The following is a 25,440-nucleotide window of genomic DNA, read 5'->3' on the forward strand; positions in this document are numbered from 1 at the left end:
CGGGAATGTGAATAATTGAAAAAAACCAGGTTAAAACAAATGTTTAACAAATAATAAGGTGATAATAGCAAACGATATTGATCGGAGTTTGTTCTGTGTCGATATAAAAAATCACAAAGTTTTTGATCAATCCAATAAATAATTCAATATATGGTTTGTGATCTTCAATTTTCTAATTTGATGGCAGCTCCAGAAAGAGAGATATGCTCGACGAGTGAGTTATTAGACATTTTTCACAACGAAGATTTGACGTGGGATTGGTTTCACATGGTTTTTTTCAAAGGCGAGGTTTTCGTGTGCAAGAAATGCCGAAGACGGATGACAATCCAGATGAACGATAAAAACTATAGATATTGGAACTGTTCTCACTGCAAAATCAAAAAATCTGTTTTAGATGGGACTGTGTTTTCTAAAAGCAAAATTGGATTGGGAAAAACTCTTAGAACACTTTTGTTACAGTGGGTTGGAATATCTATTAACAATACTGCAGAATTAATTGGCATTAATCGCAATACAGTTGCATTTTGGGCTAGCGTTTTAAGGGTCGTGTGCATGAAGATATGGAATTCGAAGCAAATACATATTGGAGGAAAAGGAAAGATAGTCGAAATCGATGAGGCTGTCTGGCGTCGAAGAAAGTGTAGAAGGGGAAGAAGAAAAGAGCAAATTTGGTTGTTTGGCGGAGTAGAAAGGCTTGACGGTGGAGGAGCAGGACCTAGATTTGTGATTATTGTCCCCAACAGAACAAAAGAAACGCTCCTTCCAATTATTCTTGAATACATTAAGCCCGAAACCATCATCATGAGCGATGAGTGGAAGGCATACGAATGCTAAAATACGTATGGATATGAACACAGAACAGTGTGCCACAAAAGGAATTTCGTTGACCCGGCTACAAAAGCATGCACAAACACTATCGAAGGTTTATGGGGAACTTTACGAAAAGCATTTCCACCGTACGGAGTTCGAAAATCTTTAATTGCAGATCACCTTGCAATGGTTTTGGTTAAAGACTCGAAAGAATATAATTTCTTGGAAATTTTAGAATTTGTCAGTGAATACGAGATAGAAAATGAAAAACATGAGCAAGTGGAAAATGATTCAGAAAATAGCGAAGAAGAATTGCCAACAATCGATGACATAATTAATAATGATAGCAGCGAAGAAGAAACATCGGGCTTTTCACAAGTTGAAGAAAAAACTTCTGATTACAAACCCTAAAAATTTTTAAAATAATTTTTGTAAAATTTTCCCATTAAATATTCATTTTTAAAGGTTTTTTCCCCTGCATCACACACTCATTTCCGATAAAAAATAAATACGTAAATCAACACTATTCCATATTAACAATTGTAATATACATGAAATTTAGGAATTCCAGCATTCCCGTATTTTCAGCATATACCACATCAAATGCCAAAAAGGAGTTTTGCTGAGGAGAAAAAGCAAATCAGGCAAATGCACTTCTTGAAGAGAAAAGAATTCTAATTTTTCAATACAAAGCGAATTAAATTAAAAAATGCAGGGAATGTTTATGTGCATATGCATGAATGATTCTGTTATTTGTCTTATTTTTCTGTTTTCTGTTTTCATTCGTGATGACTTTCAGGATTGTTAAAGAAGAAAGAACTGAAAAAGCAAAAAATCAAAAGGAATTGATGATTCAAAGCAAAATGCACTCAAACGGAATGAGGACATCGAAAACATGTTTCATTGCAAAATGAGTCAACAAGGAAAATTTGTCAAGTCCATCACCAACATCAAAAAATACAGGGTTCGACAGCTGGAGGAATAACAATAATGACTGATACTAACCTCAATCTTTGGTGTTATTAGGCTTTATACAGAAAAGCAGTTTGGATTCAATTGCATGATGATTGGATTGAAAAGGCACAAAAGTCAGCTGTGCTCATGAGCTGAATCTGGATGAAAGCGAGCAAATAACATTATTTTCAATTAGTAAAAATACTTGAAGTTATAAATCAGAGAATTCAGCAACTGTTTTCAAAGAAAAAAGAGACCTGAAGGGAATTTTGATTCATTGTCCGAGAAATCCTTTTGCACAAACGCAATCTTCATTCAGTCAATCAGAATCTCTTCGCAGAGCTTTGTTGCCATATCTTGTCACAATGGATAATAAATGTGAATTCAAATTCAAATTAATGGACTAATCAATCCTCCATTTTCCCCATAAAAGCCGCACAATCATCAGTGAAAACGCCCACCATTTCACTCAAAATTCATTTGATTCTATCAGAATGTAACATCAGCAGCATCTTTATATTCGATCCATTATCTGCCCCTCATATCATTCAACTTTTGAAGTTGTTAAATCTGCTGAAAAGAAACAACTTGCAGTCGCAGCTGTTGCTAATTCTGTATGCATCGATGATGATCATTTGAAGGATTTATATTCAATTTCATCATCATCATCATCATCATCTTATTTTTCTTCTTCTTCTTCCACTCCGAACTTCAATGCATGATCAACAAATAAAATGATAATAACCTATTGCTTTATATTGATTGATGGTGGTGATCTTTCTCGGTTGATTTGCCTTTATGATCCGAATGTGGTTGTTATGTTTTGTCACGTGCAGAGCTGCAGGCAGAAGCGGTTGGGTATTTGAAAAAGCTTCTTGTGGCTGGTGAATCTAGGCAGTTGTCTCTTTGATCAGCGTGTTTGGTATTCTTTATCAACTACACCATTCCCGAGGTGGAGAAGCGAAGATAAGAAGGCGGCAGAAGATGATCATCTATCATAAGCACCATCGATTAACCCTGCAGATGCATCGGTGGTGGCAGCTTCAAACACGTCTACAGCAGCGATGGACAACATCGAAAGGCGGCTACCGATTTTGGAGCCAGAGGCGGCTGTGGTGGATGAAAATCACAGATAGTTGCTTCTGAGGGAGCAACAGACGCTTCGAGGGATGTGTTGTGGAGCGGTGTGCGATGCTGTAAAGGGGTGTTGTACGTGTGCGTATTATGTGGCACTTTCAGCGATGCTTTCTGTTCCGCTGGTAGTTCAACTTCCGTAACTTGCAGTATTGGTGGACACGAAGTCGGGGAGCAAGCGGATCTTTGCAGCGCCAGACGTGAATGCGTTCCCGTCAATCTACAACCTATTTGACGCGTTGTTGCAGATATAGCGATTGTCTCAGTTAAAATATTTGGTGGTGAAGCTGGACGACGAAATGATGTGGTGAGGGATTGCAGTGTGTGAAGCGAGAAAGATTGTGGAGAAGGTGCTGGAGGAAAAGAAGCTGAGAAAGAAGAAGCAGAAAAGAGAAGCAAAGAAAAAAAGAGAGAAGAGAAAAAAAGGAAAAGGAAAGTTTAAAAGTATTCAAAAAGTGGAAGCTGACTTGAGTAGATGATTGGAGAAGAAAAGGAAGATGATCAGAGGTGATTGAGCAACATCTGGGCAGGAATTAAACTGAGGCAGAGGTTCCGAGGCAGGAAATGATATTTTTCCTTTATTTTCACAGCATACACTACAAAAATCCATTGAAAAGCCAATTTTCCTCAGAGGAGTTAGAATTGTTGCATTCTTTGAAAACATCAAGTTCATCCTCACTTCTCCCTCATCATCGTAGACAGATCATTTTCACAGCCTCCTCCAATTTGTTCTCTTTGACTTTCTCAACTTCAAATCACAGAAATGCTCATTTGATTATCAAAATGCCAAAGTGAATTTTTGGTCACATTGGCAAATGATAAAAAAAAAAAAGAAAAGAAGATGATTTAAATTGAGATTTTCTTTGATGATAAAAAGAATTAAGCAAAAATTGGTGAATAATTTAGAAAAATAAAAAAATAATAAAACTTTGAAACGAACAGCTTCAATTGTTCAACTGAAATGAAAAAACAATCGAAAACAAATCGAAAAGAGATCAAAATGAGATATCTTTGAAGCATGTCCAACCATCTGCCAATAGAGCAAAAGCAGCTTCAAAGAAAGAATGAACGAATGAAAAGTCATGTTTTTTTGTTATGTTGTGGAATTGTCTTTATTGGCATGTTCTCAAATCTGTTCATTCAAGGCTTCACAAATAATATCTTCAGTGCAAATGAAACAAACCTTCTTGCCGAATTATCAGTCTTCTTCCATTTCTGGCGAAACAACTTCAACGCTTACCATCTCGCATCAATGTTTAACTGCAATGCATCTTTTCATTAATGATGACAATTGATCTCATTTCAATCAATAACTCTCATTATTCCCTCCCTATTCTATCCTCATCGTTAAGTGTATTTTCTTTCCAGTTCTGTTCTGATGCTTCTGTAATATTTCTTTGATCAAATTCATTGTCTCTATCATTTCTTCATCGTCATCTGCTGTATCATTGGCTTCATCATCAATTTTATCGAGGCAACCGATTCGTCACACTTCATCCACTCTGGCACTTCACTTCCAATATATATTTTCCAATAATCTATAATCGTTTTCTCATCCTTATCTTTAAATTTATTGTTGTGCCTCATCCATTCTGGAGGTTCAGTTTCAGTGAATTGGATCCAGTGCATGGCCATTGTCCTTCCGTACTTATCTGTAATTGTAATTTCATGCTTCATCCACTCAGGCGGCTCTGTCTTTTTCTCAGAAATCCACTTCATCGCAAATGTCCTTCCATCCTTGTTGCCTTCCGCGTTATCCATTAACATCCACAATGGAGGTTTTGCTCGAACATTATCTATTCACAGAATCGCTGTTGTTTTCCCTTCCTTATTACCAAATTCGTGGCTAAGCCTCATCCACTTGGGAGGTTCTGTCTTCACATTCGCAATCCACAACACTGCCATTGTTCTCCCTTCCTTGTCATTAAGCCTTATATCGTGTCTCATCCATTCTGGTGGTTCTGTTTTCACTTTCTCAATCCACAACATGGCCATTGTTTTTCCAAGAATATCTGCAAGAATATTACTGTGCCTCATCCAATTTGGTGGTTCTGTCTTCACATTTATAATCCACAGCATCGCCATTGTGCATCCGTTATAATCCGAGATCGAAGCTTCATGTCTTATTTCCCATGATGGAACTGATTTCTTCTCAGAAATCCATCTCATTGCTTTCGTTCTTCCAATCGCGTCCTTTTTCAATGCAAGACGCTGTAAACTAAGATTATAATGGATATGTTGTCTATTATCCACAGACATTTCAATTAATGAATTCTATCTGCAATAGAAGTCGAGAAAATTAAAATTGTTCGAAAATGGTGTTTTCAGAATATATTATGTATTCGATCATAATTGAATAATATTTTTTTGAAGTTGGTTTTTTTTATCTGAAAAATTTTAAAAAAATATATTTTTATCATATCATTTGTTAGTCATTCCAAAAATAATTTGTGAATCAAAATGAAAAGCGTAATTTTGAAAAATAACAAAATTGTGAATAATTAAGTAAGTTTTATTTTCTTCTTGTGCGGTTGTGTATTTTGTTTTGTATTAGCAACTCTCTGCAAAATCATTACCTCTAACATTCGCAACATTAATTTTCTCTGTTAAATTTCATCTGTTGTCTGTCTGATTGATTCACCCATTCACTTCCAGTGCGCCAAAAAGGCAGGAACTTCGCAATAGAGTCAGAAGATACCATGTGCTTGAACAAAACATCTTATTAACACACACACACAGACAGACAGACAGACAGATATATACACACGCACAAATGGACGTGTAGAGAAAGAGAAAGAGAGAAAGAGAAAGAGAAAGAGAAAGAGAAAGAGAAAGAAGAGAAAAAAGAAGGAGAAGAAGAAGAAGAAGAAGAAGAAAGGAAGAAAAAGAGGAAGCTGATGATCAGGAAGAAGAGGAAGAAGGAGGAGAAGGAGAAGGCGAAGAGGAAGAAGAAGAATCAATTGAAGAAGAAGAAGAGGAGGAGGAGAAGGAAGAAGAAGAAGAAGAAGAAGAAGAAGAAGAAGAAGAAGAAGAAGAAGAAGAAGAAGAAGAAGAAGAAGAAGAAGAAGAAGGATGAAGAGGAGAAGGAAAGAAATTTGAAGAAGAAGAAGAAGAAGGAAATGAAGAAGAGGAAGAGGAAGAAGAATAAGGAGTAGTAGAAGAATCGTATATTCTGAGTATGGAATCTCCACATTTGAGTTTTTTTCAGGCTAATTGGCGAGAATGCGAATTGAAGCTAATGGAACGATCTAGTGACGATAATAATAATAGTTGTCCGTGTGAAACAAAGCATTCTTCAGAAATGAACCATTCTAACAAATTGAAACTTCAAAATATCGTTTTTTTTTCTCATTTTTTTTAATTTTATTTATTCATTTTCAGAACAATGGTTTGTTGAAGCTCTACAAAATTCTTCACTGATAGTTTAGTCTTCTTCTTCTTTTAATTTCTCTTTTTCCACGAAACATTTTGATGTCTCATCTGAATCCTTTCCTTATATATTCTGTGCATCAGCTTTCACTTAACAAATACATTTTCATGCTCCAAATGAACCATCTCCATTCCGTTTATTCTTTCTTTGTCCTCACTTCATTCTTCCTTTCTGCTTCCCTCTCTGCCCAACTTCACTGTTTCTCATGAAACATCTCCATATTTTTTATCTCAAATTCCTTCGGGTTCTTTCTGATGTTATCATTCGCAATCTCTTCAAATTCTTCTGTTCTTCTTTATTGATTTCCCCATTGTCAGATCAAATCAATTGAGACAATCTGCACAATCAATTCCATTATCAAAATAAAGGCAATCTTGACACGCATTGAGCTTGCTTTGTTTCTTCCTTCAACAGTTTTCCATGCCCTTTTGCTTCAGTTTCGCTTTTATTCTTTGAAATGAATGAGCCGATTGGTAACCAAACATCTGCACTTCCATTGATAAGTTCACTGACATCTCAACCTCTGCTGGTGCCTCTCGAAGAATGCTCCCTTGTATTTCCCCAAAGGACTCCTTTTCCGATGCAAGCCCTTTTGCATCAAACTCGTATCGATGCAACAATTCTACTGTTCCGACAATTGTTTGAAGCCGGAAAAACAGATTGCAGTCCAAAAGGGGCTCCACCTGGAATCTGATTGCGACCTCGCTCATTTGCTTCTGCTTCATTTCCCACCTCGTGGGCGGAATGGAGTGTGGGTATGAAGAAGGGAGACAGCCTGTGGTGGTGAATGCCTGCAAGCGTGCATCCGCTGTCCAGCATCCACAGAGAGGTGTTGTCTTTCGCGCCGTCTCCCCCTTTCAAGCTCGCCAGCGTCAGCGACGCCCCATCGGAGCAGGCGATGTTCCGGCGGGCAGACGGATAGCTGCTGGCCGAAGGGCTGCTGCGGGCGGAGGGGCTGTTCCCCACAAACTTTGCATCGTCCATGCGGACAGTGCCTCCCGAGACAGACAGCGCTCCATCCGATGCGTTTGCCACCGTGAGATCGCTGATGGCTGCTGTTGTGTTGCACAGATGGACCAGCGATGCATTCCACGAGCAGATGCTGTCTGCGCTGTTTCCGTTTCCATTTGCACTTTCAGCTGTTCCTGAGGGTGCTCCCTCAAACACACACATGGCCAGCGAGAGATCTGCTGCATTGCTCACACTCACAACGCTCCCCTGCTGTGCTTGTTCATTTGCCTCGTTGTTAGAGGATGGGTCACATTCCAAGCAGGTAAAGTTGGACAGGGCTATGCGTGCAGAGGGGGAAGACGCAGAAAACACACAAAGCCGAAGGAGGTACTGATACTGGTGCCGGAGCCTGTGTTTGTGCAGTTGCGGAAAGACGAGCCGGAAAAGGCAATGTCTCCTGTGGTAGTGGCGGGGAGGCAGAGGATGACGCCCTGCGAAAACACCAGATGCTCGGCTGCCACACTGTGTACCGAAGCGCTCTGGTACTGGCGGAACTCGAAGGCGCTGGCTGACAGCTGGAGGTGCTGGAGGTGCTGGAGGTTTATGTTTGAGAGGGCAACATGGTCGGCAGTGGAGAGGAGGAAAAACAGAAGAGAGAACGTGATGCGTTGGAAGGACAAGAAGTTGACATTCAGGTGGCCATTCTCGATGGCTAGCAAAGAGTAGTTGAGGAATGCTGGATGCTCAGCTTGCTCTGTGGTTGACAAAATGGTAGAGGAAGCAAAATGAACAAAGAAGAGAAAAATGTGGCCATCGGTGTGGCGCACAACTGCGCTGCCTGTGTGCGAAAAGTACTGGTTGAAGAGGAAGTCGAGACGCTCAATCCGGACATTTGTGGATGTTGCGAAGATAACAGGGTAGCGCCGGATGAAGGAGTCAAAAAGGAAGAATGCAGAGTACGGGGTTCAGACAAGCAGATGCTCACGCTTGTTGCGCTGCACATTTTTTGTGGTACTCTGGAAACTTCTTTGAATTAATTCCACTCAACTGCGACGCATTGCTAAGCTTTATTTTTCTCTCAGCTTTTTCCACTTGGGCTCTTTTATATTCTCAAATGGCTTGTTCCTTCTTGTTGAATGTTCTTTATCTTTAGGTGTTCCACATTCAAAATTAATTTTTGTAGCACAAAAATATTTCCTTCTGACAATTCAGAGATCGTTATAGATATGATTTGAAAAAGTTGACTCTATTGCAAATATATCAACTTTAAGGTGATTTTATAATAATTCCTGAAATAATAATACATTAATGAAAAAACAAATTACAGACTTCAATCTTAATATTTTTTTTTGATTATTCGAACTATTTCGAGCAATATTTGTTTTTTCGAAACGTTATTATCCATTTTGAGCTCTGAATAATTCTGATTCAGTTTAAATTTAAATTGTAATCAGTATATTTATTATTTTGAAAAATAATCAAAGCAAAACTTGATGGTTTCATGAATTAACAATTGCAAAGTTGTTCAATCAAGAAAAACACATTTTTATTGAAAATTTGATATTAAAATTTTGATCAAAAAATATGATCCATAATTTTTTGATTCAAAAAATTTGTTTTGAAGAGGTTTGTAATGAACTTGCTAGCATTTTTGTGAAATATTGATTTTTTCATGAGAATTATGGAAACGGAGTGAAAAATAATTAACTTTCAAAGGTCAAATTTTTGATCTGCGGTGACTTCTCATAAAAAAATACCCAAATGATTCAAATATTTATAGACAAATGAAGAAGAATATTTTTGGATGAAATGAATTTGGAAAAATCCTGTTGCAATAATGGATTGGCACATAATTCGAGAATTTGAAAAGAAGAAGATAATGGTTTCACACAACGAAGATTGAGGATTTGCAAATCAGAAATGCTGAGAGAAAGAATAAAAAAATAATAAAAGCTGGTGATGGTGAAGAGAAAAATGATAAATATGAATGAGAAGAAACATGTTGTTTTGATCTTGGATGGAAATGAAAATATCTCTTTTCTTTCTTTCTTTCTTTCTTTTTCATTTTCCACATCTTCATTTCTTCATTCGTCTGCCTCTTTTGAAACTCTAAATCTATTCAATTCCATTTTTGACTGTCATCTCATATTCATTTTGTTAACATTCTATTCTGAGATTACGAAGCAAGAAATGCAATTGAAAAGAACATTTTTCTTCACAAATACACAATTTTCTCAGGGTAGAACATTCGCCACAAAGGACGAAAAGTCGAAATATCAGAATCATCAATTTCTCCAACTCAACAAGGTCTTTGATTCAAGCTTATCAATGAATCTTCATACACTTCTTCCCCCAACAAGTCGAATATTTTTCTCTTAATTTCTATTCGCTGTACTTCCTTGCTTCCATCTTTCATCTTGCTTTTCAACAATCTTTTTATGAACCGGAAATTATTGAAATGTTCTTTGATATGAGAATCATTTTCGTATGGATGTGTAATTTCCTCCAAAAACGTATTAACAGCCCCACTTCTTAACAAATAGTCCACATGCTTTGCTTTGCTTCCGGTAAAATTATTACAAAAGTTGATCCAATTGAATATTTTACTCTACAATCCTTCGATAACCAAAATGCTCCAGTCATGCTTCCAACAAGTCCAACAAATTCTTTATTCCACACCTGAGATGATTCCAAGCAATTGTTAATCACTTCTATCCATTTATTTATGGAACATACTTCTTTCTTTTCAATTGAATACGGAACAGACTCCACTTCTCTCTTCCAATCCACATTTCTTGTTAGCTCTTCCAGCTCTCTTGTTGCCTCTCTCGCAAAACACAAATCATTCACAATCTCTTCTTCCAAATACTCATCGTAAAATAATCGGTCTATCAAAAACTTCCAATCAGATCAGCAGGCAAGATGTATCTGGTTGTTGTGTCCTTTAGAAATTTGATTATTTCCGTCACTTCTTTCACTTGCAGTACTTTCTGAATTATCTTTTTGGAGTAGAAAAAATATAATTAAATCAGAATCGACAAAGATGAAATTCAAACAGTCCATAGCTCAATTTTGATCAACGTATCCAAAGCAATTTCAACTTAATTTGGTTCTTCTTCACTTTTCTTATTGTTCAATGCAGCGCTCAACAAGCATGATGTGGATACAAAATAAAATCCCAGAAGCGATCTGCTTTGACAAGTTATACGATTGACCTTGTTTATATCAAATGGCAGCATAACATTCTTTTCGTTATCAAACTTCTCCTCTTCAAAATAAATCACTTCCTCCATTTTTTTCACGAACGAAGAACCATCGTTTCTTCAAGGAAGAATCAAAGTTAAAAATGATTTGAGAAACATTCTTATTCTTGTAATTCAACTTTATTCTCGCAGAGGAAATTAATTTTGATACATATTCTGAGGTTTTTCAATATTTGAGAAAGAATCAGGGTGATTTATAAACCCGAACATTTTTAATAACCCGGTTATTTTTTTTGTTCGTTGAAACAGAATAAATAGATTATAAAAATTAAAAAGGCAAACATTTATTTATATATTTAACTATTTTATGGCAGCACTAAAATTTTTTTGTTTCAATTTTAGTTTTTGATGAAGATCAAAGGAATTTTTAATTTATTTTTGATCATTTGTTTTGCTTGTTTTTGGGCAACTCTCTTTCTTTGTTTATTTTCAATTACAAGGTCATAAAACATACATAATGAAGTTTTATTATTCGAAATGTTCTATGTTTTTATCTTTTTTTTCGAATGTTTTTCTCATTTCATCATTTTTGTCAAAAAATATGAAAAAGTGAAAATTTCTGAACTTTTATTTGATATTGTGATATATACGTAACAATTTCATGTAAATATGATAAAATTGCATTGATACTCTTCATTATAAGTCATTTTAAATTAAATTGAAAACAAAATGAGCATTTTTATCATTTTCAAAATTTGATTTGTACAATGAAAACAACAACATTTCACAAAGATTTTACAAGGTGATTGCTTAATGCAAACATTTTTCTTTTCATTCACATCATTTTTATTATGAAAAAAATATTGAACAGCTCATAATTTTCACTTTTTCATATTTTTTGACAAAAATGATGAAATGAGAAAAACATTCGAAAAAAAAGATAAAAACATAGAACATTTCGAATAATAAAACTTCATTATGTATGTTTTATGACCTTGTAATTGAAAATAAACAAAGAAAGAGAGTTGCCCAAAAACAAGCAAAACAAATGATCAAAAATAAATTAAAAATTCCTTTGATCTTCATCAAAAACTAAAATTGAAACAAAAAAATTTTAGTGCTGCCATAAAATAGTTAAATATATAAATAAATGTTTGCCTTTTTAATTTTTATAATCTATTTATTCTGTTTCAACGAACAAAAAAAATAACCGGGTTATTAAAAATGTTCGGGTTTATAAATCACCCTGATTCTTTCTCAAATATTGAAAAACCTCAGAATATGAATCAAAAATTCAAAAACAAAGCATCCTTGTCTTTTTTTCATTGGAAATTATATCCAATTGAATTATTAATATCCATGGGGATTAAAATGATTAATTTTCTTCAATCATTTTAACGAAATATCTTCAATCGGAATATTTATTGGTTTGATCAAACTTTTCAAAAATCAATCTTTTCCGGTTTTATACATATTAGCTCGTTCGCTTCTTTTAGTTTTTCCAAACTCTGATTTTTGAACGATCAAAAAAGAATAGTGTACTATTTGTCTCTTTTTTACTTCATGAGATAATCAATGATATTTGTTTTCGTGTTATTTTTGAATTAACGAACTCTTTGATAGATCTTCAAATTTTATATTTCACTGAGAATGGAAATTGATTCAGTTGAAACGAAGATAGATGGAAGTGAACAGATGGATCTGAAAGAGAAGTTATTTCGTTTGTCTGCTTTTGTATTGTTAGAATTTGAGTATTTAAGTTTGATATGCTTATAGGAGAATTGCTTGCAGAGCTTGAAAGATGCAACGAAGATGCACAGAAGCAGAAAATTGAAGAAATGAATGAAATAATTAATGGAATGAATAAGGAAGAATTCAGATCTGTTTTCACTGTTGAGCTGTTCAACAGAATAGATCAAATGATTGAAGAAAAGAAATTGACTTTAGAAAATGCTATTTTGTTGACGAAGAACATCGGATATCATAATGTCATTGTTAATTTGTTTCAATTTGATTTCAATATGTCTTCGCTTCGTTTCAGAATTGAAAAGATGATTGCTGAAGAAGAGAAGAAGAAAGAAGGGGAAAATGAAAAGCTTCTTGTTGGTCTCTGCGAGTGCTATTTTATTCTAAGTTTCAACTTCACTTCGGAAATGCTTTCTATTTGTGTGCCTTGCCTTTTGAAAGCTGCATTGAACAAAGAAGAAAGCGAAGAAGCACGAAAAGAAGTGGAAATGGCTTTGCTAGCTTTGAGCAGCATGGGCGTGCGTCGTGTTTGAGTGTTTATATTACATTTATAATATCATTGAATTGCCTTCTTCTTTTTCTATTCTATTCTTTTCTTTTTTCTTTTTCTTTTTCTTTTCTTTTCTTTTCTTTTCTTTTCTTTTCTTTTCTTTTCTTTTCTTTTCTTTTCTTTTCTTTTCTTTTCTTTTCTTTTTTTTTCTTTTCTTTTCTTTTCTTTTCTTTTCTTTTTCTTTTCTTTTCTTTTTTTCTTTTTCTTTTCTTTTCTTTTCTTTTTTATTTATTTTGTTAGATTGCTGAACAAGAGCTGTATTTTCAAGAAATAAAGGAAATCATCCAATATCACCAGGAGCATCGCAACTTGACACGACTTGCCTATCAGTCTGCGATGCAATTTTTGATGTTCAGGATTTTTTATGAAAGAAGCTTGGAAGAAGTTTTTATGAATGAGTTGCATTTTGTGAGAGAGGCTGCAAGAGAATTGGACGAGCTAACGAAATGTGTGGATTGGGAGAGAAAAGAAGGAGAGAATGAAATAAGAAGAAAAGATACGAAAGAAGAGCTTATCATATTGAGATGGATACGAACATTGATTCGTTATTTTTCCAACTGCACAATGTGGAAAGAAGAATTTGCGGGGCTTATCAATAGCATAGTTCAGTTATTTCGAGCAGCAAAGGATAATCACAGGGAAATTGGCAGCCAATGCGTTAACATATTGCGAAGGGCAGTAGAATACAGAACTGTGGGGGTTGATGGCTTGCTGAAAGGCGGAGCAGTTGAAGCTGTTTTGGAGGAGATACAGCGACAAACAGTGGATGACGGAATGTTATTTGATTGCTTGCAATTCTTTTTGAATATTTCAAGAAGATTGAAAGAAAAGGAGAAAGATGAAAAGGAAGAAGATGAAAGAAAAGAGATGAAAAGGAAAGTGTTTGAAAAGCTGGAAGAAGAAGGATACGAAGACACCATCACAATTATTCATGAAATGTTTGATTTTCAAAACGGAAAAAAAAATTATAATGGCAAAATATCGTTGGACATTTCTGATTATTTTGTGAATGCTTGAGGAAATGAAACAGGCGATGCTTTGCAACTCGAAATTATAATTATTATTATTGTTTTATCATTTAGCAAAATCGAAAATAAACCTGACCTGGAGAATATCTTTTCAACACTTTTTTCATGACTGTCAAAAGAATATTAAAAAAAAACCTAAATTCATCACAGACCTTTCGATTTTCAGCTTTTACATAAATTGCAGTCAGAAGAATCCGATTGCCAATGCTTTGATGAGTATCACAATATTATTAATTTGAGTTTTTCAATTGATTCTCCTTTCGTTTTTTGTTTTTTTTAATTCCCTTCCATTTCCTCCCTTTCATTTCACAGAATCCATGTTTTTTAATTGAACATGTGCTTTTCAGATGATGAAAAAAAACTCTTTCAATGTGTGTCCAAAGAAGGAAAAATGAAAGGAATCATCATTCATTCTGAGGAAGATAAGCCTCCAGTTGAAGCACATATCAATCAATATGACTAATTCGCAAAGGAATTTGAAGTTGCGTTTTCCATTGTTTGCCCAGAGGAAGAAGAAGAAAAGAAAAGTGGGGATTGAAATAACAATGAATGCAAGCATAATTGTTATCAATTGATTCACCCTCTTTTTTGGAATCCTTCACTATTGTTATAATAATCATTATTATTTTGAAAATTATAAACTGAAATGAAATTGCACTTTGGAAAAGAAAATCAATTTTTCTTGTTCCATAAAAAAAAAAGAATAAAAAAATTTCTAGAAATAAAATGAAATGAAAATACAAAAAATGTTTAATTTAACAATGAACAATGTAATATTCAATACGTCGAACCAAAAAATCATCACCAAATATCCCTTTTAAAATACAATAACGCAATCTGATAATGCCATCCTCGTATCCTTCTTCTTCCAACCTGTCAAACACTTTTCTTTTCGTTTCTTTTCGTTTTGTTTCTTCGTTTTCTTTTTCCTTGTTCTCCTTCAATCTTTTACAAATATTTTCGAAAAATAGCAAATAATCCTCAACTGGTGATTTTAGCAAATCAAATCGGATGGTTTCTCCCAAAGCCATATGAGCAGCTCCACTTTCCAACAAGTCATCAATCTCCACAGCAGCGTTACGAGATGCATGTTTCAACAATTCAGTGCATCTCCCCTCAACTTCTCTGTGATTATCCTTTGCTGCTTGAAGTATCTGAATAATGCATCCAATAAGAACAGCATATTCTTCAGTTCGTAATCGATACTCGTATAAGAAAACTCCCACAGTTTCGATACATTTCCTTAATTCCATCACTTCTTTCGTATCTTTTCCTCTTATTTCATTCTCTCCTTCTTTTCTCTTCCAATCAACACATCTTGTCAGCTCTTCCAGTTCTCTTCTTGCTTCTCTCACAAAATGCAACTCATTCATAAAAACTTCTTCCAAGCTTCTTTCATAAAAAATCCTGAACATCAAAAATTGCATCGCAGACTGATAGGCAAGTCGTGTCAAGTTGCGATGCTCCTGGTGATATTGGATGATTTCCTTTATTTCTTGAAAATACAGCTCTTGTTCAGCAATCTAACAAAATAAATAAAAAAGAAAAGAAAAGAAAAGAAAAAGAAAAAAAGAAAAGAAAAGAAAAAGAAAAGAAAAGAAAAGAAAAGAAAAGAAAAAAAAAGAAAAGAAAAGAAAAAGAAAAGAAAAGAAAAGAAAAGAAAAGAAAAGAAAAGAAAAGAAAAGAAAAGAAAAGAAAAGAAAAGAAAAGAAAAGAAAAGAAAAGAAAAGAAAAGAAAAGAAAAAGAAAAAGAAAAAAGAAAAGAATAGAATAGAAAAAGAAGAAGGCAATTCAATGATATTATAAATGTAATATAAACACTCAAACACGACGCACGCCCATGCTGCTCAAAGCTAGCAAAGCCATTTCCACTTCTTTTCGTGCTTCTTCGCTTTCTTCTTTGTTCAATGCAGCTTTCAAAAGGCAAGGCACACAAATAGAAAGCATTTCCGAAGTGAAGTTGAAACTTAGAATAAAATAGCACTCGCAGAGACCAACAAGAAGCTTTTCATTTTCCCCTTCTTTCTTCTTCTCTTCTTCAGCAATCATCTTTTCAATTCTGAAACGAAGCGAAGACATATTGAAATCAAATTGAAACAAATTTCCGATGATATTATGATATCCGATGTGCTTCAGTAACAAAATAGCATTCCTCACAGGCATTTTCTTTTCTTCAATCATTTGATCTATTTTATCAAACATTTCTTTTGAGAAAATGGAATTAAATTCTTCTTTGTCCATTTCATCAATTATTCCATTCATTTCAAGGATTTTCTTCTTCTGCATCCATTCAGTGTGGTGTTTAAGCTCAGAAAGCAATTCTGAAAAAAGCTTGTGAAAATTAATATAAAAGCAATGAAATAATGTATGCAAGCCATTGAACTTCTTTGTAGCGATTGTTTCCAATAATTTTTCATAATAGAAATCAAAATATTGCTCCATTTTTCAATTAAAATAAAAAATATACAAAAAGAAAGTGCGAGATAAAAATAAAATAATAAATCAAATTAAAAGATAAAGTGTCACTTCTCATACGCAATCTGATTGTGTTTGCATTTTTTGTCAAAGAATAATGAAGAAAAAAAAGATAAAAATTCTTTTCCTTTACTATTATGGAAATTTTGATCATATAATTATTAAAGACATATATTGTCCGTTTTTTTATCACCCAGTTTATTATTGTTTCCTATTAATATTTTCCTTTCATTGCTTCAAGTTTAAAAAGGTTTTTTTAACAAAGAGAATAATTTATGAACAAATAACAAATTATTGATAGGTTATATACTTATACATAGATACCGTTTATTATTCAAATTTGGTAAACTTATTATTCGAAATTGGTAAACTTCTTATTCAAAATTAATAAAATTGAGTATTTTTTTTGAAAAGTTTTTTTGTGAAAAAATGGTTTTTGGCTGAATATCAGAAAATATTGAAAATATTATATTCACTCAATATTCGAAATATAGATGAGAATTTGAACCCAGATTTTTATTATTTGTGAATAAACAGAAAATTTCTGATTTTTCAGAAAAAAAAATCATCATCATGGAAATAGGATAATTTTTGAATTATTTCACCTCACATCGATAAATAATAAATAATTCAATCATGAAATGTTATTTTCACTTCGAAATATTTATAAGAACAATCAAAAACAAATGAAGAATCCTGAAAGTGCATTCGTGGATTTATTCAGTTCTGAAAAATATTTGCATTCAGTTTGTATCATTGATGCAAATAACATTTCATGATTGAATTATTTATTATTTATCGATGTGAGGTGAAATAATTCAAAAATTATCCTATTTCCATGATGATGATTTTTTTTTCTGAAAAATCAGAAATTTTCTGTTTATTCACAAATAATAAAAATCTGGGTTCAAATTCTCATCTATATTTCGAATATTGAGTGAATATAATATTTTCAATATTTTCTGATATTCAGCCAAAAACCATTTTTTCACAAAAAAACTTTTCAAAAAAAATACTCAATTTTATTAATTTTGAATAAGAAGTTTACCAATTTCGAATAATAAGTTAACCATATTTGAATAATAAATGGTGTATATATGGTAGTTTTTTTATCCGGACATTTTTTTTTATCCGAACATAAATTTTTATTATTAGTTTAATCACCCACTTTTTATGTTTAATTAGTTGTTTATTGCATGTAAGGAAAAGTCAACAGTTTGAAATTTGGATTAAATTACTGCACCTAATCTCTGATGGGGGGGAGATGGGGGGGTTAGTTCCTCCATCTCTGATTTGTGCCTCACCTGAAGAGATTAGGTCATAGCAACGGGGCTTTCTTAGTTAGAATTTTATCGAAAATATTTTTTTGATTTTTTTTCTTTTCATTTCAAAATAATTTTTTTTAAAAAAAAATAAAAATAAGATCACAACCAATATTTTATTTTTATAAGAGTAGTGAAACAAAGAAAAAAAAATGGTATGACGAAATTGAGAGATTTGATGAAATCTTTCCAGTATCGTCAATTCAAAAATCGATTAGTACGTATAGCCACAATCATTGCTGACGGAAAATGCCGTGTTACCTACGCTGCTAATCTGAAGGAATTCTCTCGTTCATCGATAAACCGAGCCGTAATTGCTGTTGAAAAGGGTAGAACCTTGGGAAAAGTCTGTCGACGAGAGCTTTATACAAAAGACAACAAAGAAGCAATATCCGGAGTCATCAGAATCGAAAGTTTGACAGGAGTAAGTTATTCTGTAACTCAAACAAAACGATTGGTTTGTATTTTGTGCTTTTCCTTATCTATGATTATAATAAATTATAATTTCAGATGGAATCAGTGCTAACTGATAGAAAAATTCGAAGTGGAGAAGAAGAAGATCAAGAAGTTAAAATTTCAAAATCAACACCATATTCGTTTGTCAAACGCAATCCAGATCTCAAAACATCGATTCCTCATAAAGATTATATTCAACGTTTATCTGTGTCTAGCAAACAGTCTCTTCATCCTTTTTTCTCTCTTCTTCGATCACTTCATGACTTTCACAAATACTCCACTTTACTCATCTTCAACACAGACGAATTCTCTTTTCGCCTCTTTGACAATACAAAACAACTTGTCGTTCATCCATTAGATGTTTCAGTTGGATTTTCAAAAACTCCAATCAACAAACCAAACTCCACTCTTGTGGTTGCAGTTGCCGCTGATTGTTATTATTTTCTAAGCTTTGTTCTTTGTCCATCCAAAAAACAACCAACTGAAATGAAGGTCTTGCTCAGTCCACAGCTTCACGCCTGGGCAGACAATGATGGATGGATGACCGATGCATTGTTTGCTCGCTATGCAGAAAAGATACTACTGCCTGGAATTGTCCTAAAAAGAAAATTGCTGGAAATGAACGAAGAAAGATGCTTGCTTCTCTTGAATTCTCATCCTTCAAGAGCACAGCCAGATCTGTAACAAAAATTTGAAGATGCATCAATTGATGCAGTAACATATGTTTCACATTGCACTCATCTCACACAGCCACTTGATTGCGGAGTTTTTGCGGTGTTTAAAAGATGTTTCAATTCAAGCTATGTTGTTCCATCATCTTCTTCGATCGCACTCAGACGAAAAGCAGTTGCAAATGCCTTGCCACAGGCTTTGCAAACTGCATTGCTTCCTTCAACAATTCACTCTGCATTTGAAAAGAGCGGCGTGTTGTCTGGGCAGTTCAATTCTGTATTGGTGAAGTTGCCTGACACTCCTTCAGTTCAGCTGAAAAAAAAATCCCATCGTTTATATTTCCATGGAAAAAATAATTCCGACCAAGCATTTTTTGATGAATGGAAAGAATACAAAAAGATGAAAGAGGAGAAAAATATTGATGATTCTGTTGAAGAATAAATCGAAAAAGATTTGTTTTCTGAAGAGAAGCCGGAAAAAAGAAAAATATCCATATCCCAAATTTTTAAAGATGATGATTTAGAAGATGATAATGAACGAAGAAATACCAGCAAAATTATCAAAAGAGTATTAATGGATAATATTTACAATTGATTGTTGCATTTTTTCAAAAATTTCAACATGCGATTTATAAAAAAATATTTATTTTTTTATCAAAAAATAAAAATTATGTCCGGATAAAAAAATCACCCTATATATATGGGTGATTCTTTTTGATTTCATAATTTTTCTATCAAAAATATCGAACAGATTGTTTATCGCAAATACTTAAAAATCAATCAGATATTTTTGTGGAAATCATATTTGCACTTCTCTGTCTTTCTTTAACAACATGTGTCAAAACAACAATAATTAGAAAACAAGTGATGCTTTTTTGAAAATTGTTTTTCAAATAATTGTGAATTTGAAAATAAAACTTGCAACGAAAAAATATATGATTTCAAAAATAATCACCCATATACAGTCAAAACCGGATATAATCACATCGGTTTTTGCACGACTCTTTGTGACTATATCCGATTGTGATAATAAGCGATGTGACTTAACACAGAAAAAAATGAAATTATATTTTAAAAATAATAAATTTTGGGTCGATTTTTTTAATTTTTGGAAATTCTGCACAAACACACTTTTTTCACTTGTTTTAACAATTTTGAACATAAATACTCATAATTCAGACTTATTTGAGTATATTTTTGCAAAAACAAAAAATTCATATTTTTGATCAAAAAACCGATTGTTCATTGAAAAAATCACCCATAATAATAAAAAATGTGATTATATATTTTCATCCCTGTGATTATATTCGATGGAAAATGAATGAAGAATGAACTAAAAATGTCGGTGCATGGAAAAATGTGACTATGAACGAATGTGATTGTATTCGATGTGATTATATCTGGTTTAGACTGTAATTAACGTTAAATTTTTTTTATCAATGTTTTGTCATGCTTCCACGAGTTTTTGAAATTAAATGTTTTTCTTTCAAGCATTGTTTTTGATATTTTTTTTATTGTTTTTGGTAATTTTTCAAAGTTAGGATTCAAGATTTTGTCGACTATTTTGACTCTTCACCTTATTAAAACAAAACTGAAGTTTTCAAGGAAAATTTGGGACAAAATCGAACTTCTTTATTTTTTTTTTTTTTTTTTGAAAAATTATGCACTTTTCATTGACTTTTTTTGATCAAAAAACACAATAGTAATATGTCCATTTTTTGACATTCGTGAAATGTTGGAAAAATTAATGTTTTTATTTCAACGATGCCTGTATTCGGATCTGAAAATCAAATTTTTTTTGAATATTGAGAAAGCGAAACAAAGTTATGAGTAAAGCAATTTTCACATGCTTTGTGCAAAAAAAGCTTGAAAGTCTGGATTTTCCCCCATTTGTTAAAAAAAATAATTAAAAAAAGAAAAATAATTGTTTGAATTATTCAAAAAATGTGCCTAATTTTTTGGGTATTGGCTGGTTTGATGGTAAATGTCCTTTCAAATTTAACAAAAAAGAAAATAAAAAATAAATAGAATAAAACTTGTGAAAAAGGTTTTTTTGAAGTACTGAAAGCCAATCTGTGCTTTTCAGCAGTTGGCAAGCAAAAACAAAAAAAGTGTTTATTAAGCAAAAAGTCTTATTTAAAAGTTAACCCTAATTATTTATATTCCTGTTGTTTCTTATTGCTGATTCGTTATAATTCGAGATTCAGTTCAACTGGTTATATATTTCAGAAATTAAATATTGTTATAATTTGTCTGAATAAAACAAGATCTATATTTTTCAAAGAATAGAGTTTTGCATAAATGGTCGGATTTGGTACAAACTGAAAATATCTTCTATTTCTGTGCATAAAAAAAAAATTTTTTTTTATCGATTCTTAGAACATGAAAGTAAACAAACATGATAAAAAAATCTGAAAGCAATCCCTTGAAAATACGTTTGATTTCTTCGTTTCCTGAAAACCAACATGATTGAAATAGCACCGATCTGACCATTTTTGATTTCTGAATGAAACTCTCACAGCCTGGTTCCAAAACAAGGAGTATTTTTCCTTTTTCATCGAAAGCTTGGAAATGAGTGTTTTTCTTTGCCATGCACAACAGAATCCCCCATCCAAACCCATTTGCTGCAAAACACAATTATTTCTCATTCTCACCTTTTGTTTTCGGCTATTTCTTGAGTGTTCCGAAATGCCAAAAATTCAGTTCACAAACAAGAACAACACTGAAAAAAATAAAAAGATGTTGCAATAGAAATGCATGAAATGTCATTTCTGCTTAAAAAACAACAACAACAACAACAAAAATATATATGTATCGCTTAAATTGTGCTGATTGGCAAATCATGAAACATTCAAATAAAAATGAATCCTTTTGAAAAATTCAAAAAAAATTCAAACATAAAAATGCCAAAATCAGATGAAAAATGGAAATCGAAAACAAATATCGAAAACAAATATCGAAAACAAAACATTCACAAAAAATTATAACATAAAAAATAAAAAACGAGGTGTGTATCAAGTTCATAATCTTCCAATGAACTCTTTGTAGATGATCAAAACGATGAAAAAAAAAATCTTTTCAAAAAGTTTTTCACAACGTTGCGAATGCGACTCAGCATCTGGTTGCTCATTTCTTGTTCATTTGTATCTTTGCTATGCCTCTGCAACTTTAGCTTGCTTTCTCCAATTTTAACGGCAGACGCAGCAGCAAATCACAATAACTAATATCACAAATCCTATTGGAACATTAATGGAGATCATAAGCGATAAGTCTGATGAATCGTCGTCTTTAGAAGAAGAAGTCTTCGGATGACCATCTGTGTTCCCCTTGACATGCTCATACACATCCACAAGCTCTGCTTCTCCTTCTGCTTCTCCATCTGCTGCCCCAACAACCCACCCACTTGCTGATTCATCAAAATCGCTCGCAAACTCAAATGCATCTTCCTGTTTGCTGAACTCTTCAAAATCTGGCGCAACAATGAATATCGATCTCGCTGTTGAATTCGCTGTGTTTGTGCTGTCTATCTCCAGGTTGCTGGCTGACGGAAGCTGAAGATTCGATGTTGCCTTTGCCACGCTGATCAGCATTGCCCCAGCCTTTCCTCCAGCTGCTCTGCACAACTTGAACGTGCATTTGCTCGTCCTTCCAATCGTCACGGTCGACTCCTCCGAAATCAAAGATATCTCAAAGCCTGCTGCTGCACCATTCTCTGCATTCACCTCTTGGACATCCAGTCCTTCAATAACAATTGCTGAGGGCTTGTCGCTTTTGTCGAAAATGCCTATCGCTGCTCCATTTTGAACTGCCACTTGGCTGATCTCCACCCCATTCAGCGACACTGCGCTCACGCCTTCAAAATAAAACGGAGACAGCGAAAACGAAGCTGTGCTGCTGGCATCTGTGCATGAAACAGTGTTCAACGCAACTGACCCGGCAAATGCCCTCACAAGGCTTTTTTCCAAAGACCCTTCTTCCTCAGCCAGCGCAACCATTTCTCCTCGCGCCTGTGCCCCGACCCTCACAAATCGGCAGTTGCTGATCGTGAGCGACGTCGACATTTCATTCGCTTTTATCAACGCTTCCCACTTCGTGCTTGATGCTGGAAACTCGAATCCCAAATACCTGAACTGCACCACCTTCTCGCACGTGAACAGAGCCGACCGCGCACGCACATCGCAGTCGATCGCTGCTTCCTCGCTTCCGTCTCTCGCTTTGTTCACTCCTTCAAACGTTATTCCCCCGTTGTTCCTGATCCGCAGCTCTTCTGCCACATACGCCCTTTCATCGCGGACAACCCTTATGCAGCTGGCCTCTTCCCCTCCCAGCTTTTCATATGCTCCTTTCAGCGTGCTCACCTCTCCCCGATAAAACGCTCCTTTATCACTCGCCTCTCCGTCATGCTCCAAATACACCGTCGCCACGGGCAACGCTCCTTCCTCCTGCGCGCAAATGGACATCACAGCCACAAACAGAACACATTTTTGGAACATATTTGCAGAGCTAACAAATAAATCAACAAATTGGATCGAATGCTGCTTAATATGTATATGGAACTGATCAAAAAGTTCTTTTTCTGTTTTCTGTTTGTCTTTTCAATAACTATCAACTGCATGTTTTTATTCAGTCATGTAGTTACGAATATCTTTCAGTTTTTTCGACACAAATGGGCGTGTTTCAAAAAAATATACATCAGATCAATTCATTTTTATTCAAAAGAGTGTTTTGGTGCTTTGAAGTTTGTATTTATTGTGATAATGTGTTTGCATTTGAAATATCTATTTTATAGGCAAACATTCCAGAAGGATGGTTAATTGAATGATTTTTCAGAAATGAGCAATAGTTTATTTCAATGAAGAGCGTTTTAATAAATGGAAATTGCTTGTTCACTTATTGCATGCGGAAAATACATGTTGCTCATTGGTGAGCATGTTGCGGTTGGTGCGTGTGCAGTGCATTGCTGAGCTTGCCAATTGCATTTGTTGATGAGGTAAAATTGAAATGGCGGAGCAGCAATTGTTGCGTTCTTGGAGAAAGTAGTTGCAAAGGACAAGGAATGGATGTGAGAGGAATTGGAGCAAATTCCCTCACTTGGATGTATTTTTTTTTCGGAAACAACAATTGAAGCTGTATTTAGCATCGTCAATGCATTTTTTTTTCTTTATTGGTTGGGACAGAATTGCATTTTCTTTGCTTTTGAGTTACTGCAGCGTCTGATGGAGAAATGGCACTTTTCCTGGTCGATAGCGCGGTGGTGTTAAGTGTTGAAGAAGTGCAGCGATGCTGGCATCAAAGCTTTGTGTTGCTTTCAGCAATCTCTGAATGTTTCGAAATGCATCAAACGGTAAAGTTTATTATATATATATTGTTGTGAAAATGGTTTTCATAAATTAAGTTTTCAGTGAATAGATTATTTCCGAACGTTTTTGTGATCAAATTTTGCTTTTTATTTGAAAAGCTTATTTCTTTTAACTATTTTTGTTTCATGCAAATGAATTTTCGGCTCCTTTGAAAACAACAAAAATCAATTGCATTTCAATTTTGTTGGAAAGTTATTGGAAATTTCAAAAACAATTATTCTATGAATAATCTTGAAAGAAAATGCCTGATTTCAAGAAGGATCACCAACATTAAAAATACAACAAAAATATGTTACATTTACGTTTATGAGTATTAGAAAAATGTTTCAAATAGATTTCTTGATTATCGTTGAATAATGAAAAAGAAAATTAAAAATTGGCTTAAAATTTGAAAATCTTGGATACGATTACAAAAAAAATTTTTTTATACAGATATCGCACAAAATACCGGACAAGATCGATATCTCAATAAGAAGATAATTTGATAACCTCATCAAACTCATTTGAAAATTTTCAGAAAAATATATCGAAATCTCGGAGAAATAGGATTTTGAGTTTCTCCGAGATTTCGATATATATTTTTTCTGAGCACAAAAAAAGCTGAAGTGAAGTCTTGTTTTTCAAATGAGTTTGTGTTGATGAGGTATATTTTGAGGAAAATTATCAGAATTTTTCTTCTTGTGGTTATTGAGATATCGATCTTGTCCGGTATTTTGTGCGATATCTCTTTATTTATAAGATGAGATACACCAAAAATAATTCTTATTCGAAAAATAATAATTCAATTTCGTAAAAGAATAATTCAAAATCGGAATTAATATTTCAAATTCGAAAAAAAATAGTTCGAATTCGAAAATTAATAATTCGAATTCGGAATTAATATTTCAATTTCGTAATTTACACCAAAAATTATTCAACATCGAAAAAGTTTAATTCAAAATCGAAAAAGTTTAAAACAACATCGAAAAAGTTTAATTCAACATCGAAAATTATTATTCAAAATCGAAAAAGTTTAATTCGAAATCGAAAAAGTTTAAAACAACATCGAAAAAGTTTAATTCAACATCGAAAATTCTTTTTTTGTAAAATTTTTGAAAAAAATTTAAAAATTCATACTCATGTCAGTTTCTTTTCTTTCAGAAAATGATCAAAGAAATTTGTCAATTGCAATTAGAAAAATATTTTCCGTTGTTTTTTTGGTGTTTGGTTGTGTGAAATAGAGTATACAGGATAAAACTGAGTTATAATAAAACTCTTTACATATGTTCAGGAGATTTTAAGAAATAAAAGAAATAAATAAAAGAGATAGGATAGTTCATGATCTTGTTTTGTGCACAAAAAGGCAGAAAT

The 25,440-nt window shown here is 33.6% G+C and overlaps 7 protein-coding genes across 7 annotated transcripts; 3 read left to right on the plus strand and 4 right to left on the minus strand.

Annotated features, from left to right (window-relative positions):
- Window positions 1-180: 180 nt before the first annotated feature.
- On the plus strand, window positions 181-834 carry MONOS_9251 (uncharacterized protein; the record flags this gene model as incomplete). The annotated part of the gene is made up of 1 exon (XM_067879733.1): window positions 181-834. One exon carries the CDS (start codon window positions 181-183, stop codon window positions 832-834), a length of 654 nt encoding a protein of 217 aa, XP_067723228.1.
- Window positions 835-4,698: 3,864 nt separating this feature from the next.
- Window positions 4,699-5,157, minus strand: MONOS_9252 (uncharacterized protein; the record flags this gene model as incomplete). The annotated part of the gene is made up of 1 exon (XM_067879734.1): window positions 4,699-5,157. The coding sequence occupies one exon, from the start codon at window positions 5,155-5,157 to the stop codon at window positions 4,699-4,701; it is 459 nt and encodes a 152-aa protein (XP_067723229.1).
- Window positions 5,158-6,925: 1,768 nt separating this feature from the next.
- MONOS_16421 (uncharacterized protein) lies at window positions 6,926-8,282 on the minus strand (the record flags this gene model as incomplete). Its single annotated transcript, XM_067869326.1, has 2 exons — window positions 6,926-7,872; window positions 8,135-8,282. 2 exons carry the CDS (start codon window positions 8,280-8,282, stop codon window positions 6,926-6,928), a joined length of 1,095 nt encoding a protein of 364 aa, XP_067723230.1.
- Window positions 8,283-12,248: 3,966 nt separating this feature from the next.
- On the plus strand, window positions 12,249-13,795 carry MONOS_17943 (uncharacterized protein; the record flags this gene model as incomplete). Its single annotated transcript, XM_067870914.1, has 2 exons — window positions 12,249-12,755; window positions 13,019-13,795. The coding sequence occupies 2 exons, from the start codon at window positions 12,249-12,251 to the stop codon at window positions 13,793-13,795; spliced, it is 1,284 nt and encodes a 427-aa protein (XP_067723231.1).
- Window positions 13,796-14,561: 766 nt separating this feature from the next.
- MONOS_15815 (uncharacterized protein) lies at window positions 14,562-15,668 on the minus strand (the record flags this gene model as incomplete). The annotated part of the gene is made up of 2 exons (XM_067868715.1): window positions 15,634-15,668; window positions 14,562-15,329 (listed from the first exon to the last, which is right to left on the minus strand). Exons 1-2 carry the CDS (start codon window positions 15,646-15,648, stop codon window positions 14,562-14,564), a joined length of 783 nt encoding a protein of 260 aa, XP_067723232.1. The 5' UTR covers window positions 15,649-15,668.
- Window positions 15,669-17,781: 2,113 nt separating this feature from the next.
- Window positions 17,782-18,743, plus strand: MONOS_15816 (uncharacterized protein; the record flags this gene model as incomplete). The annotated part of the gene is made up of 2 exons (XM_067868716.1): window positions 17,782-18,060; window positions 18,114-18,743. The coding sequence occupies 2 exons, from the start codon at window positions 17,782-17,784 to the stop codon at window positions 18,741-18,743; spliced, it is 909 nt and encodes a 302-aa protein (XP_067723233.1).
- A 2,627-nt stretch (window positions 18,744-21,370) lies between these two features.
- On the minus strand, window positions 21,371-23,282 carry MONOS_15817 (uncharacterized protein). Its single transcript, XM_067868717.1, has one exon. The coding sequence runs from the start codon at window positions 23,221-23,223 to the stop codon at window positions 21,919-21,921; it is 1,305 nt and encodes a 434-aa protein (XP_067723234.1). The 5' UTR covers window positions 23,224-23,282; the 3' UTR covers window positions 21,371-21,918.
- Between the last annotated feature and the right edge of the window lie 2,158 nt (window positions 23,283-25,440).

The sequence above is a fragment of the Monocercomonoides exilis genome (assembly GCF_001643675.1).
Source record: "Monocercomonoides exilis strain PA203 chromosome Unknown scaffold38-1042076, whole genome shotgun sequence".
Taxonomy (NCBI): Eukaryota; Preaxostyla; order Oxymonadida; family Polymastigidae; genus Monocercomonoides; species Monocercomonoides exilis.